The sequence below is a fragment of the Callorhinus ursinus genome, unplaced genomic scaffold (genome assembly GCF_003265705.2).
Source record: "Callorhinus ursinus isolate GAN/ISIS: 27379988/994484 unplaced genomic scaffold, GSC_fseal_2.0 scaffold26, whole genome shotgun sequence".
Taxonomy (NCBI): domain Eukaryota; kingdom Metazoa; phylum Chordata; class Mammalia; order Carnivora; family Otariidae; genus Callorhinus; species Callorhinus ursinus.
In genome coordinates this window covers 5912978-5927468 of record NW_027397088.1, presented here as the reverse complement: position 1 = coordinate 5927468, position 14491 = coordinate 5912978, and the positions used below count along the sequence as shown (strand labels likewise).

The 14491-nt window shown below is 47.0% G+C and overlaps 1 protein-coding gene across 5 annotated transcripts in view; it reads left to right on the top strand.

Moving 5' to 3' along the window:
* The window catches only part of LYRM4 (LYR motif containing 4), a 264652-nt gene that overhangs the window by 145943 nt on the left and 104218 nt on the right, over window positions 1-14491 (top strand). Inside the window, exon 3 of one of the 5 annotated variants that reach the window (XM_073877543.1) lies at window positions 7606-7775. The exons of the other annotated variants lie outside the window; for them this stretch is intronic. Within the exon in view, the coding sequence (XP_073733644.1) occupies window positions 7606-7737 (132 nt within the window). The 3' untranslated portion in view covers window positions 7738-7775. The remainder of the gene's footprint in view (window positions 1-7605; window positions 7776-14491) is intronic. 5 annotated transcript variants of the gene reach the window in all.

The window sequence follows — 14491 nt, the reverse complement described above, 5'->3', positions numbered from 1 at the left end:
CTTCATCCGGGGATGGGAAGAAAGCTAACTGCGCAGGATGGGGTGTAAGGGACATGAAACAGACGCAGCCCCTGACTTCAAGTAGCTCCCAGCCTCTGTCAGAGACAAACACATAAACTGCATAAAATATAAAGTCAGGACGGTGTGTCTGGTGCTGCAACAGAACAGAAGGCCCCGAGTCCACAGAGCACTTTTCCAAACATGGTCTGAGGCCTCATCCCAGATCTGCTAAGTCAGTCTCTGGGAGTTGGCAAAGAGCCCTCTGGCAAACTCACACACACTGGAGTTAGAGGAGCTCTGGCTGAGCAGGAGGCAGTATGCCTGCCCAGCGGGGGTGGGGAGGCCGGGTCTGGGCCAGGGAAGACCCCCCCCACTCGCTCCCCGCCGCCCCAGCAGAGGAAACCCAACCTCTAGGCAACGTGTATTCTTCCCTAAATGGCTGCTTTCGGGCAGTCGTGGTTATTTAAAGTGTATCCCCATTTCCCTGAACTGAGAGAATTCTCTCAGAGATCCCATCCACGAGGGACACACATTTCTGAAGTCATACTTGTAGCCCAGTCAGACACACGGGGGCAGGGGCGGAGGGGAGGAAAGAGTAGACAAAAGAGGCAAAAGACACATGACTCATCGAAGTAATAATATGTTTTCTAGGAAAAAAGTCTTCTTTCCAAAATGTTTAAAAAGGAGGGAGGGGGTAGTTAACCATATCGGAGAATCGATCGTGTTTTCAGCTGAGCTCCTAGAAGTGAGGCTGACAAAAGATCTGTTGAAATGCACTGTTTACAAAACATAGTTGTGAAGGCTGTGTAGAAACAGGAGTGCTGGGGGGTGCTGTCAGGATTCTCCGTCAGTCCCGCCACATGGTACCTGCGCGACAGTGTGCAAACAGCAACTTTGAATGTTTTGTGTGTCAACAGGACAAAAGGAGTTTGCAGAAATAAAAATAAAGGTGATTTTTGAGGTGGTGGGATAGGGTTGTTTTTTTTTTTAATTTCTTTTAATACTGTTTTTTTTAAAAAAAAAGAAAACCACACTGTACTCACGGAATACACTGAGATTTAAAGGAATAGAATTTAGAACTTTGCTAAAACTCAGGGTCATATGTATTGACCCTGTGATGTTGGATAAATTAAGTTTACCCCTTAGACCCTAGGTCTCTTTAAAACAGAGAGGATGACAGGCGCCTGGGTGGCTCAGTCAGTTAAGCGTCTGCCTTGGGCTCAGGTCAGGATCCCAGGATCCTGGGATCGAGGCCCGGGTCAGGCTCCCTGCTCGGCGGGGAGTCTGCTGCTCCCTCTCCCGCTGCCTGCCCCTCTGTCTGCCGCTCTGCCCACTTGTGCGTGCTCTATCAAATAAATAAATAAAATCTTTAAAAAAATAAAACAGAGAGGATGTCTGCTCTACATACAAGGATCAGACGAGCCAATAAAGTGTACAGATAACTGTAATGTGCTAGACAGCTATTAGTTGTTGCTATAATTATTACACACAGAGTATGAGGATGTCACAATCTGCATAAAATGGCTGTAGTATGATTTCACTGAAGCAAGTGAAAGTAAAAAGGCTGAATTGCAGTTGCCCTGACAGGAGAGAATGATCACAGACTCTTTAAGATCAGCCATGGCAAAAAGTTGGAGCAGGCCAGTTAATTTCCTTGCACTTTCCGCTTAGCAGCTGACGATGAGCACATTTCAAGGAAGTCCCTGTCGTTAAGAGAAAAGCTACTGTTTATTTGCATGCACGGTGTCTTCCCCTGCGGCCGCCTGCTCAGGGCGGGTGGAAGGAGGCTGCTCCGAGGCTACAGGGAGCTGGTTGTCTCCTTCCCAGGGAAACCGGGAGGGCACCGAAATGGGGGTCCACCCAAATAATCCGGCCTGCTGCAGCCTGCCCTGCCCTGTGGCAAGTGAAAGCAGAACGTGGGCAGGAGAGCCATGTGTCCTGGCCATGGCTGAATGCTGGCAGGGTGTCTGCAGCTCGCCATTCAAAGGCCGGGTTCTCTCTCCCTGCCAGGGAGACAAAAACTGCAGTTCACTTCTTGACTGCTGATTCCCTCAGCAGGTTCTTTAGGGACTGGTTATTTCCTCCACCAGCCCAGCATCCCTCTGTGACAAGTCTCAGAAATCTGGACTGTCTGTCACATGGTGGAGAGCAGTAGTGGACACAGCCATGGGAGAAAAGATGCCCATCTTTCCTGTTGGCGTTGTCGATGATGCAGTGTTGGCGTGGATGTTTCTGTCTAAGAGTTGGTAGAGCACTTCTGGGGTTAGTTCTTGGCTTCCCGGGCTTTTAGTTGGAAGGCATGTCCAGTGTCTGGGCTTTGGGGACAGTGCGGAGGCGGTGTAAGCTGATGGCAAGTTCCCCGTGTCCTGCTAGAGCCCCAGGGATCTGGGAGGTGGGCTTGCTAAGCCAGAAAGCTCCCCCCGCCCTCTCCTTGACCTTGGGAGTGCTAAGGAATACCAAGGAGCCACCACACTGGGCTGGCACCAAAAGACAACCTCCAGGCCCCCATCTCCTCAGACCCATGGTGTCATTTCAGGCTCTGGGCTTCCCTTTCTCCTTCATCCACAATAACTTCCAGGAGCAGAATACAGGCCATTCTGCGCAGCTGTCTTCACATCTCCCTACAGCATGTGCTAGAAAGAAACAAGAAAATGTGAGCCTTGTGATCAGTAGCCTGGGCATACTATGCATACTGTACTTTCCAGGAATAGCCCAAATTTATTCTCTGAAGCCCCTACCCTGTAGGTCATGTTCCATGTTTAACCAGCAGTGTGGCACAGGCCTTGACCCCTCAGAATGAAAGCTGGCCAAGCTCGAGGAGGACGACAACCCACCAAGCCAGACGAGGACCCTGAGTGTGAGGTCCGGGCATCCTGCCCTGGAGGTGGCAGGAGGGAGGGAGGACTCTAAGTGTGAGGTGCAGACATCATGGACCCTCAGGGAGGGAAGGTCCCCAAGCAGCAGCCATTGACCCGCAGTCTGGCGGTCGTGCCCCATTTTAGCAAGTCTGGTACATACCGGCTGAATATCAGCTTTGCCGTCTCCCCCGGCCAACGGAGACCCTGTGTTTTCTAGTGGTTCCCTTCCCCCAGACATTTCTGAGAATGCCCAGAGGTCCTTACACATATACTTAAGTGTCCCCTAGACCCTGCCAATTTGGGGGTCCTACGGAAGATGGTGGGTTCAGGATTAGGATATTGTTGGGGTGAGCCCACGTTAAGCAGAGGTGCCATCCACTGACTGCCCACCACTGCTGACGTCCACTGTCCCAATCCCCGCCCCCCGCCCCAAGTGCTGGGTGGGAGGCTGGGCAAGCATAGCTCCTTAGTGCATCTGGATCCAGTGCTCCCTCTAAGGCCCTGCCAGGCTTTCAGTTTACGTGGGTGTTCTTCTCTCCTGTCCATTTTGGTGCTCTTTTCACCCTGACTTCTGGATGGGGAGAGACAGAAGAGAGACACTTAATCAAACGTGTCGATGTATGTCTGACCCCAATGTTGTTTAAGGTTTAATATCCTTCCCAGAAGGTTCGCAAGCCCTGGGAAAGTAAGGATGTTGCTGACCATGTGTTCTAATGTCCCTGGATATGACGTAGTGGGTCCCCGCGGAGATGGACGCAAAGGAATGCAAGGCAGCTGGTTGAAAGGAAGATCTATGTCCTGCCATGTAAAGATACTGAGCTTGACAAAGGGCAAGTTGGAGGAAAGGGGGTGGAGTTTGACTTCTTGTTTGTTTCTGTTGTTTCACACCATTTCTTGCATGAGCCAGGCTCCGGCCCCTGAGGTGGAGGTAGGGCGGCTGCCAATGGCCATGGTATCCGTCAGAAGCTGCTTGCAGAGAACCTGTTCCAGCAAACCTGGGTCTGTGAGAGGTGTGAGCACAGCAGGGGAGGGGATGTCGTTGCTCATCTGGGGACACTTGGTCACTCCTGACAGGTGCCTCAGTGCTCTCCCCGAAACTGGAAGCCCACAAAGTGAAGAACTTGTCCAATCAAACAGTAGTGTAAGTGACCATGCTCTGTACCATCTGACCACCTGTGGCCAGAGCCAAACCAAATGAAATACAGTCGATCTGCGAGTCTCTAGAAACCACTGTCTAAAGTGATGGGTAATCATCGAACTCTGTATTTCTTTCTCCCTCTCTCTCTCTCTCTCTCTCTCTTTTTTTTTTTCCCACCCTAACCTTTTCAGTTATATTGGCTTAAAGCAAATGTAAAATCGGAGTTGAGGGGCACCTGGGTGGCTCAGTCAGATAGGCATCTGACTCTTGATTTCAGCTCAAGTCAGGATCTCAGGGTTGTGGATCAAGCCCCACATCAGGCCCCGCCCTGGGCGTGGAGTCTGCTTAAGATTCTTTCTCTCCCTCTGCCCCTCCCCTCCCTCTCTCCCTCTCTCTCTCTCTCTCTCCAAGAAAAAAAAAAAAATGTAAAATCAGAATTGAATCAAGCTCTCCCTGAAAAAAGGTGTCCCTGAAGGGATAAAATAGCACCTGCTTGTCCCAGAAACTTTGCCAAGGATCTTCCTCAAGCAAGTTGATAAGCATATAGTCGGGAGCTTGCTGGTCCCAGCACCATCCCAGAAATCGCCCGCCTAGGCAGTTGCATCACCTTGTCACTAATTATAGCGGTGCTGGGATTCTGGTCATGCTGCTGCGCTTTTGGTGACCCAGAGCACTGAGTTCAGGGGCTGAGGTGCAGCCAAGCACAATGCAGGAAGGCCGGCATCTCTGGCGCTTTGCCTGGGCTCTTCTTGTCACCATCCCAGGGAAGAGCCAGGTTTCACTCTGACGTGATGTTTGGGTCCTGAGTTCTGCCCAGTTCCAAGAAGGGCTCGGTGACTGAGTCGCAGGACTAACTTGCATGTTTGCCATTGGATGCTTTCATCTCCCAGAGCCTTAGTTATGCAATGCTTCAGCCCCAACCCAGGAGGCTCCTGCTAGGGGGCTGGCAGACTGTTTGTATCCAGTGTCCCCACGTGGTCACCTCTGCCTCCGGGGCAGGGGAGGGAAACTATCTGGATAGGGTAGGAAGACAGCTAGTGGCTGTTTCCTGTTTTATAACTGTCTGCCCACCCCGAGCAGTGGTCCAGACTAGCAGGTAGAAATCATCCACAGACACCCAGTAGCTCTAAAGGACAGGTGTAGGAGGACCCCCTGGCCTTCATTAAGAGTGTGGCATCCTAGAGCAACACTGAGGTACAAAGACACCTCCCTCCCCCAACCTGGTCTTGTAGTCCACGGCTGTACCTTCTAGAAGGGCTATGCCCATAGAGCACCGAGTGGGTAAATACCAACCCTAGCTTTTTGTTTGTTTTTTTTGGAAAAATATTCACCCACTGGGAAAAAAAAACTGATCATTTTTAAATACTAATAATAAATGCTGAGCCTGAATGCCCTTATATTTATGCTCATTCTACACTCGGGTGCCAATCAGATGCAAGAGAATGGTGACATGCATGAACCCTCTCCCCCACCTCCCTAATGAGAACCTCACTGAGTGAGGCCTGGCCATGTGTATCCTTGAAAGCTGACCCTGTGGTTCTGAGGCTTGTCTGGTTAGGACCCACTGCCTTACATGTATATTTGTTCAAAAAGGGACTCATTCCTGCAGAGGGGACAGTATGCTGATGGAATGGGAACCCCTGCTGGCTTCCCATGGCTTCAGGCTCTTTGAGGCCACAGTTTTCTGAGACCCATTACAATGGTTTGATTTCCTTTACTCTGGTGGCCTGGAATTCAAAAGAAAGAGGCCATCTCTTGGTGGGCTTTTTAAAAAAATTTTCAACTGAACATCAGACATGCAGAAAAACAACAGAATGGCCTAGAAATCTGACAATGGTGGGTGAGAGATAGGGCGACCATATAATGCATCATCACAAAGGGGGACCCCTGAGAGTGAAAGAAGGCTCTATTAATAATCACGCTGGGACAGTGGTAAGCCGGGTGCCTGGTCACACTGATGAGAGGACACAGTCCTGCATCTGGGGTGTCTCTTGTCCTTACCAGTGAGGAGGAAACACAGTAAATATTAATTGCGACATGGGGTTTAGAGAAGAGACAGGGATTTGTTCACTGCGCTGCCAGGAATATCACAGAGAAAATAAGAAGTCAGCTCCTCACCACCACCCTCCACATTAGGAATGTCCAGTATCTAAAATTCAAGGCTAACAGAGTTGAATGGAAATGGAGCATGTGTGGAGAGAGGAAACACAAGATTCATCCCTAGATTCTTTGGACTGGCCTTCTTTCTCTGCCGTACGTCTAATTGTGGACTGCTCAAAGATCTACTTTGGCCATTTCAGGCATTCTTCTATTTCATAAAATGATGGCAAATTCCAAAGCAATAATACTATGTTACTATACGTAGGCATTTCATAAAACAACTTAGACTACCAGACTCTAGAAAGAAAAAGAGCATATGCATCAAGAGCTATTTTTAGAGAAGACCATGTGACCTATATTCATAAGTTTGGGTTTTACCTCTTATTGCTAAACAGAAAAGACTGAAAAAATTATTTATAATTTCATGTATCCCTGTATCAGTTAGCTTCTTTAAAAACTTATTAGGAAACCAAGTATGATAAAAATGGTCTCTTTGAAAAATGGTTGTTATAGCAGGTTCTCTACTATGGTAAGGCTGTGACAGTGACGCTGCACACTGGGATATCACTGGGAGAATCGTGGAGCAAGCTGCAGGCAGGATGGAAAACTGTCTGACATCATTATAGGTCAGAGGAGGGGCACAAATGTCCTGCCCTCCTTCATGGCACAAGCAGACAGGTGGCAGTCAGCAGAACATGTGGTCTGACAAGAGGCCAAAAGCTGAAATTCTGCTATCGAGGGATTCACTTATATTGGTGGTTCATAGGTTTTGTGGGGGGACTTTCCAAAGCCCCTATCAAGTGTAACTATCTTAGGAAATTAAAAAGATACCTCTCAACTGGGTGTGTCGGGAGGCACTCAGGCACAGGCTAAATAAAGTGCATCTTCTCAAAGGGCCAGAGTTACTTGACGGTTTGGGAAAACATTTTTATAAAGTGAGTATAAATTTATTATGGAACAGAATACACCATTTATTTGAAGATCAGTAGGGGACTTCAAAGAAATGTTCTAGTTACCACGTCCCCTTCAAGCTAAGCCCCAAATCCCCATGAGTACGATTTTATGTATTAACTACCTCTGTTCGGTAGCGTCTGGTTTCTAACTCTTACTCTGCTCATTTCTCTCTCTTTGGGCCAGTGCCAATTGTTTCAATTGTATCTCAAAAATGCTTTCATATCTTCCTCATCAAAATATTCTTTCTTATTCTTGACTTTGTATTCATTCAAATAAGCATGAAAGTTGTTTCCTCAGATATCTCAAAAAACCCCACTGGGATTGTCATTATCATGTTAAAGCATAAATTAATTTGGCAAAAGATTGACATTTTTGTATGATTCGGTCATTCCATGAACATGGTATATCTTATTTCATCCAAACTCATTTTACATTTTTAAGTTTTACCATTTTTCTCTCTTAAAGCCTTACACGTTCTTTTTAGGGTTATGTCTAGGTGTGTTGTTTTGTTGTTGTTGTGACTGTTTTTACTGTCTTTTCTCATCATATTTTCAGTGGGATCCACTGAGATGCTGGCTTCTTATATGTGAAATGGAAGGTCATGCCCATCTGAGCAATTACACTCCTTCCAGATGTGGAAATCAAATACCAAAGATGGGGTTTGCCTGTAGAAAGCCTGCAAATTGATGATGATAATGGTATCTTCCTCATAAAGTTGTTGTGAGGTAGGAAGAATTAAATACTTCTAATTAATTGATTTAATTAATTAAATGCTTAGAACAGTACCTGGCACACAGTCATTGCTCATTAAATGTGACTATTACCTTTCATCATCATCATCATCATCATCATCATCATCATCGGTAGTAGTGGTGTAATCACTACAATGCCAGGGGCAGGGTTTGTCACTCTCCCCCGTCGGACAGGGAACCATCCCTGCCCGGGTGGTTTTAACATCCTCAGAGAGGGCAGCGAGCAGGGACAGTCCCTCCCTAGGCTTCTCCAGCAGAGCCAGCTATCAGCCTCTCTCCCATAACTTTTCAGTGCCCAGAGCGACCTCCTGACACCAGACCACTCTTAGGACCAGCCAGAAGCATCGTGGGCCTACTGGACAGGAGGCTGGGGCCCAGAGCAGAGATGAGGAGAGTCTGTCAGTCCTCAGGTCCAGCCAGGGAAGCTCAAGTTTAAAAACAGGAGGTGGTATCAGACATCCCTGACACCTTCTCCACAGTGTGGGTGTATTTAACAATTACAGAATCATAGACTCTTACAGCCATAGAGTGAGGAGGCTTCAAGATCTATGAGATCAGGATCTAACACCTGGTGGTACTCCTCTCCACAGCAGATGGCTGGTGCACAAGGCCATGCACATCAGTAACATTTAACAAGCCCTGACTACATGCCCACTACTGTTCTTAGTTAATCCTCTCAACAACGTGAAGACAGTGAACATAATGGAGCCCTAGGAAGTATCTGGGGCAGTTGGTACATCAAGTCTCCTATCGCATTTGATTCTCATAACAATGGTGTGAAATAGGCAGGAAGTAGCTGAGGCCCCAGTGCAGCCTCCCCACCGCCCCCACCCCTGGTGATGGAGCCCAGCTCCTCCGAGTCCAAATCAGATTGAGATGTGTCACACAGGGGACAGCGCATTGCTGCAGATGAGTGAGCAATGAAGACCTGAAATGTTGTACTAAATTTTCTTCTCTCGGATCCTCCTCCTTCCTCCCCAGCAGGTTATTTGCCTAATGAGTCTCCGAGCTCATAAGTGTTTCTAGGCCAGCCAGCCAGCCCATCTACTTGCGGTTGAGTAAGCTGTGTATTTTTCTAATGGACTCTAATGCCAGCTCCTGAAGTTTATAGAATAAAAGTGTGATCAGCTTTAATGACCAATTTATGCATGGTAATAGTCGGATGTGGCTGGCTAAGCCCATTGGGGCTTCTGGAAGGGCTGTAAATTGAAGCTGGTAACTGTACTCCCTCACTTCATTGACCGGTTCCTCTCACCTCCAGCTCAGAAGTGACGTGCTCCGTCATTAGCACTGGTGGCATCTGTCCCTGGCTGCCCCCCCCACCATGTGTGCTGACACATTTTATAGCCAAAATAAATGCAACAGAACTGTTATGCAAACATTTATTGCCTTGCTTCTGTAGCTCTCATTGAAATAACTTTTTAATATTTCCTCCCTGTATGAACTGAATATTTCTCTTCCATCTTCTGTAATTGCTCTGGGTTAATCCCTTATAGCCCTGGATTACAGCTTTAAATTTTCTGCTGGGCCAAATTTAAATCATTTGATTTTCCTTAACAGCGAGTGAGCATTCTTGTTACGATAAAATGGTCCTATTGCTACTTTTATTGACTTGCCTTGATCGGTTCCGTAATCCCACTAGTAACTCACCACCAAAGCACTGCATAATTACTTACAGATCCAGGTTTTAGAACTAGTGGACATAGAGCCTTGGTTATGACCAGGGATGCTAGACACTGGTATTTTTAGTTACCGAGTACTTAACTGAGCACTTTCTATGTGCCTAGCACTGTCCTGTGAAAGCAGCTAAGTCAGACAAGTGGTACGTGAGCCCCTCCTTTCTCCCCAGAGTCACTGAGGCTCGTGCAGAGGAACTGGTCCAGGCACAGAGACACATGCACTAAGTGCTCCCAGGAGAGAGGGAGAGAGCCCCTTCTGCACAGGAGCCCCAGGGAAGCTTCAACCATTCACTCAAAGGGTGGGTAGGCTTTTGTGTGGTGGACATGGAATGAGCCTTTCTTGGCAGAGGAACCTGAGCAAAGACAGAAGCTGGAAGACCCAGAGTGTCATGGAAGTCAGGGAGAAGTTCTGTGGTTCGTAGGAGGGTGAGCAGCCACCCAAGGATGGTGACTTTCAGACCAAGGGGCCTAGACAGAGATTAATTGGTGTGCTCTCCTAACATCATTAACAGTAAGATCTGATTTCATTCCTTATTTTCCCCCAAAAGCCATAAAAGTGTTGTATTTGAATGGAATTTCTAAAATCTAATTCATATGTCTGTCAAAATGGGCTGCAAACTTGAAGGGTTTTTGTTTTTTGGTGTTTTTTGGTTCATTTTTTTTATTTATTTTAAATTTTTTATTTAAATTCAATTTAATCAACATATAGTGTATTACTAGTTGCAGAGGTAGAATTTAGAGATTCATCAGTTGCATATAACACCCAGTGCTCATCACATCACGTGCCCTCCTTAATGCCCATCACCCAGTTACCCCATCCCCCCACCCCCTCCCCTCCAGCAGCCCTCAGTTTGTTTCCTAGAGTTCAGCACCTCTGGTGGTTTGTCTCCCTCTCTGTTTCCATCTTATTTTATTTTTCTGAAGGTTTGTTTTGATTGAAGTTCCCTACAACCTGAGCTCTTTGGAATCTCCCCTTGCTCTTTGTTCTTCAGTTTTCTTTGGAGCCTTCTACGTGGAGCTGCCTGCAACTAGGTCACCCCGTATCACATCTGCATTTCTTTCAAGAGAGCACCCCTCCCCCAAAGTTTCCATCCTTTAGATTGGTGGACAAGGAGAACCACTACTATGTTCACCACATCCCTGGAGGTTTAGGAGCACAGGAGAAAAAGGCCACACGACAGGAGAACCCCCATGTCCTTCTGGTAGCCCATCCATCAAGAAGGGGGCTGTTAACACAGTGTCCACAAAGTGAGTTGTGTGGGAGGAGATGTGTTTATTCTGCGGTGTGATAAATATGCTGCTGGACCTTCAAACAGTCCATCAAGGAGACCCCCTTTTTTTCCAGGGTATCAGAATACATGGCTCAACTCTGAGCCACTTGGGGGCCACCCAGCTGCTCTGAGAGGTGTCTGAGATGGGTCCTGGTGACTCAACAAGTTGTCACAGAGGCTGAGAGGTGGAAGGAGCCCATCTGGTCCCACCTCTGTCCAGCATATAAATTCCTTCTCCATCCTCACCTTCTCCTCCTTACAGAGTATTGACAGCTTCCCGAGGCAGCCGATTCCATTTTTCGACAACTGTGTGAAAGAGTTCTTCCTTAGGCCGTATCATAACTTCTGCCTGCCACTAGAGCCCTGAAAAAACACTGATAAACTCAGCCAAGCACTCATGGAACATGGTATTGTCAACACTTCTAAGAGGGGTTCCTGCTAAACTCTCCCAAGATCAATGAAATATAAACCAAGTTCCCAGCTAAATGAATCATTTGAGCTGTTATATAAAATTACTTTTATTAACCTAGACATCCCCCCAAAAGATAACGATTCTTTTTTGTCCTTTTAAAATAATTGGTATTTTAGCCTTCTTTTTTTTCCCCAATATGGTAGTTCTATTATTTATATATTTATTTTAATTTTATTATATTATGTTATGTTATGTTAATCACCGTACATTACATTGTTAGTTTTTGATGTAGTGTTCCATGATTCATTGTTTGCATATAACACCTAGTGCTCCATGCAGTATGTGCCCTCTTTAATACCCATCACCAGGCTAACTCATCCCCCCACCACCCTCCCCTCGAGAACCCTCAGTTTGTTTCTCAGAGTCCATAGTCTCTCATGGTTCCTCTACCCCTCCGATTTCTCCCCCTTCATTTTTCCCTTCCTACTATCTTCTTTTTTTTTTTTTTTAACATATAATGTATTATTTGTTTCAGAGGTACAGGTCTGTGATTCATCAGTCTTACACAATTCACAGTGCTCACCATAGCACATACCCTCCCCAATGTCTATCACCCAGCCACCCCATCCCTCCCACCCCAGCCCCACTCCAGCAACCCTCAGTTTGTTTCCTGAGATTAAGAATTCCTCATATCAGTGAGGTCATATGATACATGTCTTTTTCTGACTGACTTATTTCGCATAACACCCTCTAGTTCCATCCACGTCGTTGCAAATCGCAAGATTTCATTCCTTCTGATGGCTGCATAATATTCCATTGTGTATATATACCACATCTTCTTTATCCATTCATCTGTCGATGGACATCTAGGCTCTTTCCATAGTTTGGCTATTGTGGACATTGCTGGTATAAACATTGGGGTGCACGTACCCCTTCGAATCCCTACATTTGTATCTTTGGGGTAAATACCCAGTAGTGCAATTGCTGGGTCATAGCGTAGCTCTTATTTTCAACTGTTTGAGGAACCTCCATACTGTTCTCCACAGTGGCTGCACCAGCTTGCATTCCCACCAACAGTGTAGGAGGGTTCTGCTTTCTCTGCATCCCCACCAACGTCTGTCATTTCCTGACTTGTTAATTTTAGCCATTCTGATGGGTGTGAGGTGGTATCTCATTGAGGTTTTGATTTGGATTTCCCTGACTAGACTTTCATCTAAAAAACGTTGATAGTGGGCCCATTTGTCTGTTGAGGTTAGCATCTGAAAATCATATAGTATCCGGCGTGGCGAACACTGCTTCTCGGCCTCCTCTCTGGAGAAGGGTGCTCATGGCTCCCGCTTGCCCCGCAGCTATTCTGGGTCATCCAGAAGGGAGGCCAGGACAAGCCTCTGTGCTCCACTCGTCATGACTCTCCATCCAGCTAATCTCAACCCTCAAAATGGTTTATGACTACGTTATGCAGAGTGTGGTCCACGGAACCCCAGGCCCGCCCTTCCCGCTTACATCTGAAGCCGTATGTGTTCTTTATATTGACAAGAGGAAGGGAGACTGAAGACACTGACTTCTGTTGGGAACGGTACAGAGCACTCATTCCCCACCATCGCCACCCCCTTTCTCTTTTATCAAATTAAGGTATTCACTTGCAGTGAAAATATCTACACGATCGTCCTCATCCCCCTGAATCTCCACTCTGTACTTTGTCTTTCTTTTTCAATAATTCGGTGGCTCTGACCTCTTCCTTCACTTTCCCCTGGCACCGCGATGCTTGTGAGTTACTAGTGCTCGCAGGCCATCAGGACACCTCTGTGCAAGTGTGCGCCCGAAGACATAACCAGTGGCATGGGAGAATGGGAATGTTCAGATGGTCTCTCGGGGTGTCATTGGTGAGAGAGCACCACTGTACCTTAGTAGTGTCAAAATCTCCCCCTTTCTCGGGCCATCGTTTTAAAATAGAGTATTAACCATAAAAAAGGATGAGATCTTACCATTGGCAACAACATGGATGGACCTAGGGGGTGTTATGCTAAGTGAAATAAGTCAAACTGAGAAGGACAAATACCAAATCACTTCACTCATGTGGAACTTCAAAAACAAAACAAATGAATAAACAAAAAACATAATCAGAGGTATAAATACAGAGAACAAACTGATGGTTGCTGGTCGCGGGAGGGGGTAGGCAGAATGGGGGAAGGAGAGTGGGAGATACAGGCTTCCAGTGATGGAGTGAATAAGTTAGGTGGATAAAAGGCACAGCACAGGGAATATAATGTTGTAATGGAGCGTTGTATGCCAACAGCTACACTCGGGGCGAGCATAGCGTAATACATAGAGAAGTTGAATAATTATGTTGTACACCTGCAGCAGTGTAACATGATGTCTCCACTATATGCGAATAAAAAAAATAAAATAGATGGGGCACCTGGATGGCCCCGTGGGTTAAGTGTCCTGACTCTGGATTTTGGCTCAGGTAATGACCTTGAATCCTGGGATCGAGCCCCCACATCAGAATTCGAGCTCCTGCTGCGTGCACTCTCTCTCTCAAATAAATAAATCTTTTTTTTTTTAAATAGAATAGACTGTTAAAGCAAGTTGGGAAAACCACAGGAGGGTCTTGATTCTGACCCCTGGCTGCTTTGGGCAGCCACTATAGCCATTGAGAGGCTCCCTCATTTATTGAAAGAACAAAGACCCCAAATTACCCATAGGTAGTGACCGACTGCTCTGAAATCCTTTCTGCAGTTGTACCCAGTTCTAAGAAAGTATCACTTAGGGAATGCTTTTGGAGAAAACTCGTGAAGACCCTTTGTTCCAAAGGAAGGACCAGTCACCTGCTGTGGCCCCAGGTTATGGCGGCAGCACCCACCTGGGACAGTGGGAACCTCTGGGCACTAGCAGAAACACTCAGTGTAAGAGGACACCTGGAAAGGAAGGGGCAGGAGGTGAAAGAACCCAGACCACGGTCCTTGGCCCCACCTGGGACAGACAGGCAGCCGTATTGCAACCCGTGTTCTAGCCCAGCATAGGCAGGACACATTTCTGCTTTATGGTGAAGCCTTTCCAAATGGGAGAGCTGGTTCTGAAGGAAGGGGGTCGTGTTCGGTGAGGAGCTGCTGTGCGCACGTCCGATGGCTCTCTCTCCAGCCACCAGCCAGGGAACCTGGTGGATGGTCTCAGCCGGCTCAGGACAGCCCGAGGAACCAAGGCCGCAGCTGCTGGTGCCATTTCAAAGACCAGAAACGAAGGAGTGTGGATCTCTTAACTTGTTCTCACAGTGAGGGAAGTGGGAATTGGAGGGTGTGGAATTAGCAAAGGCCAACCCAGTGACTA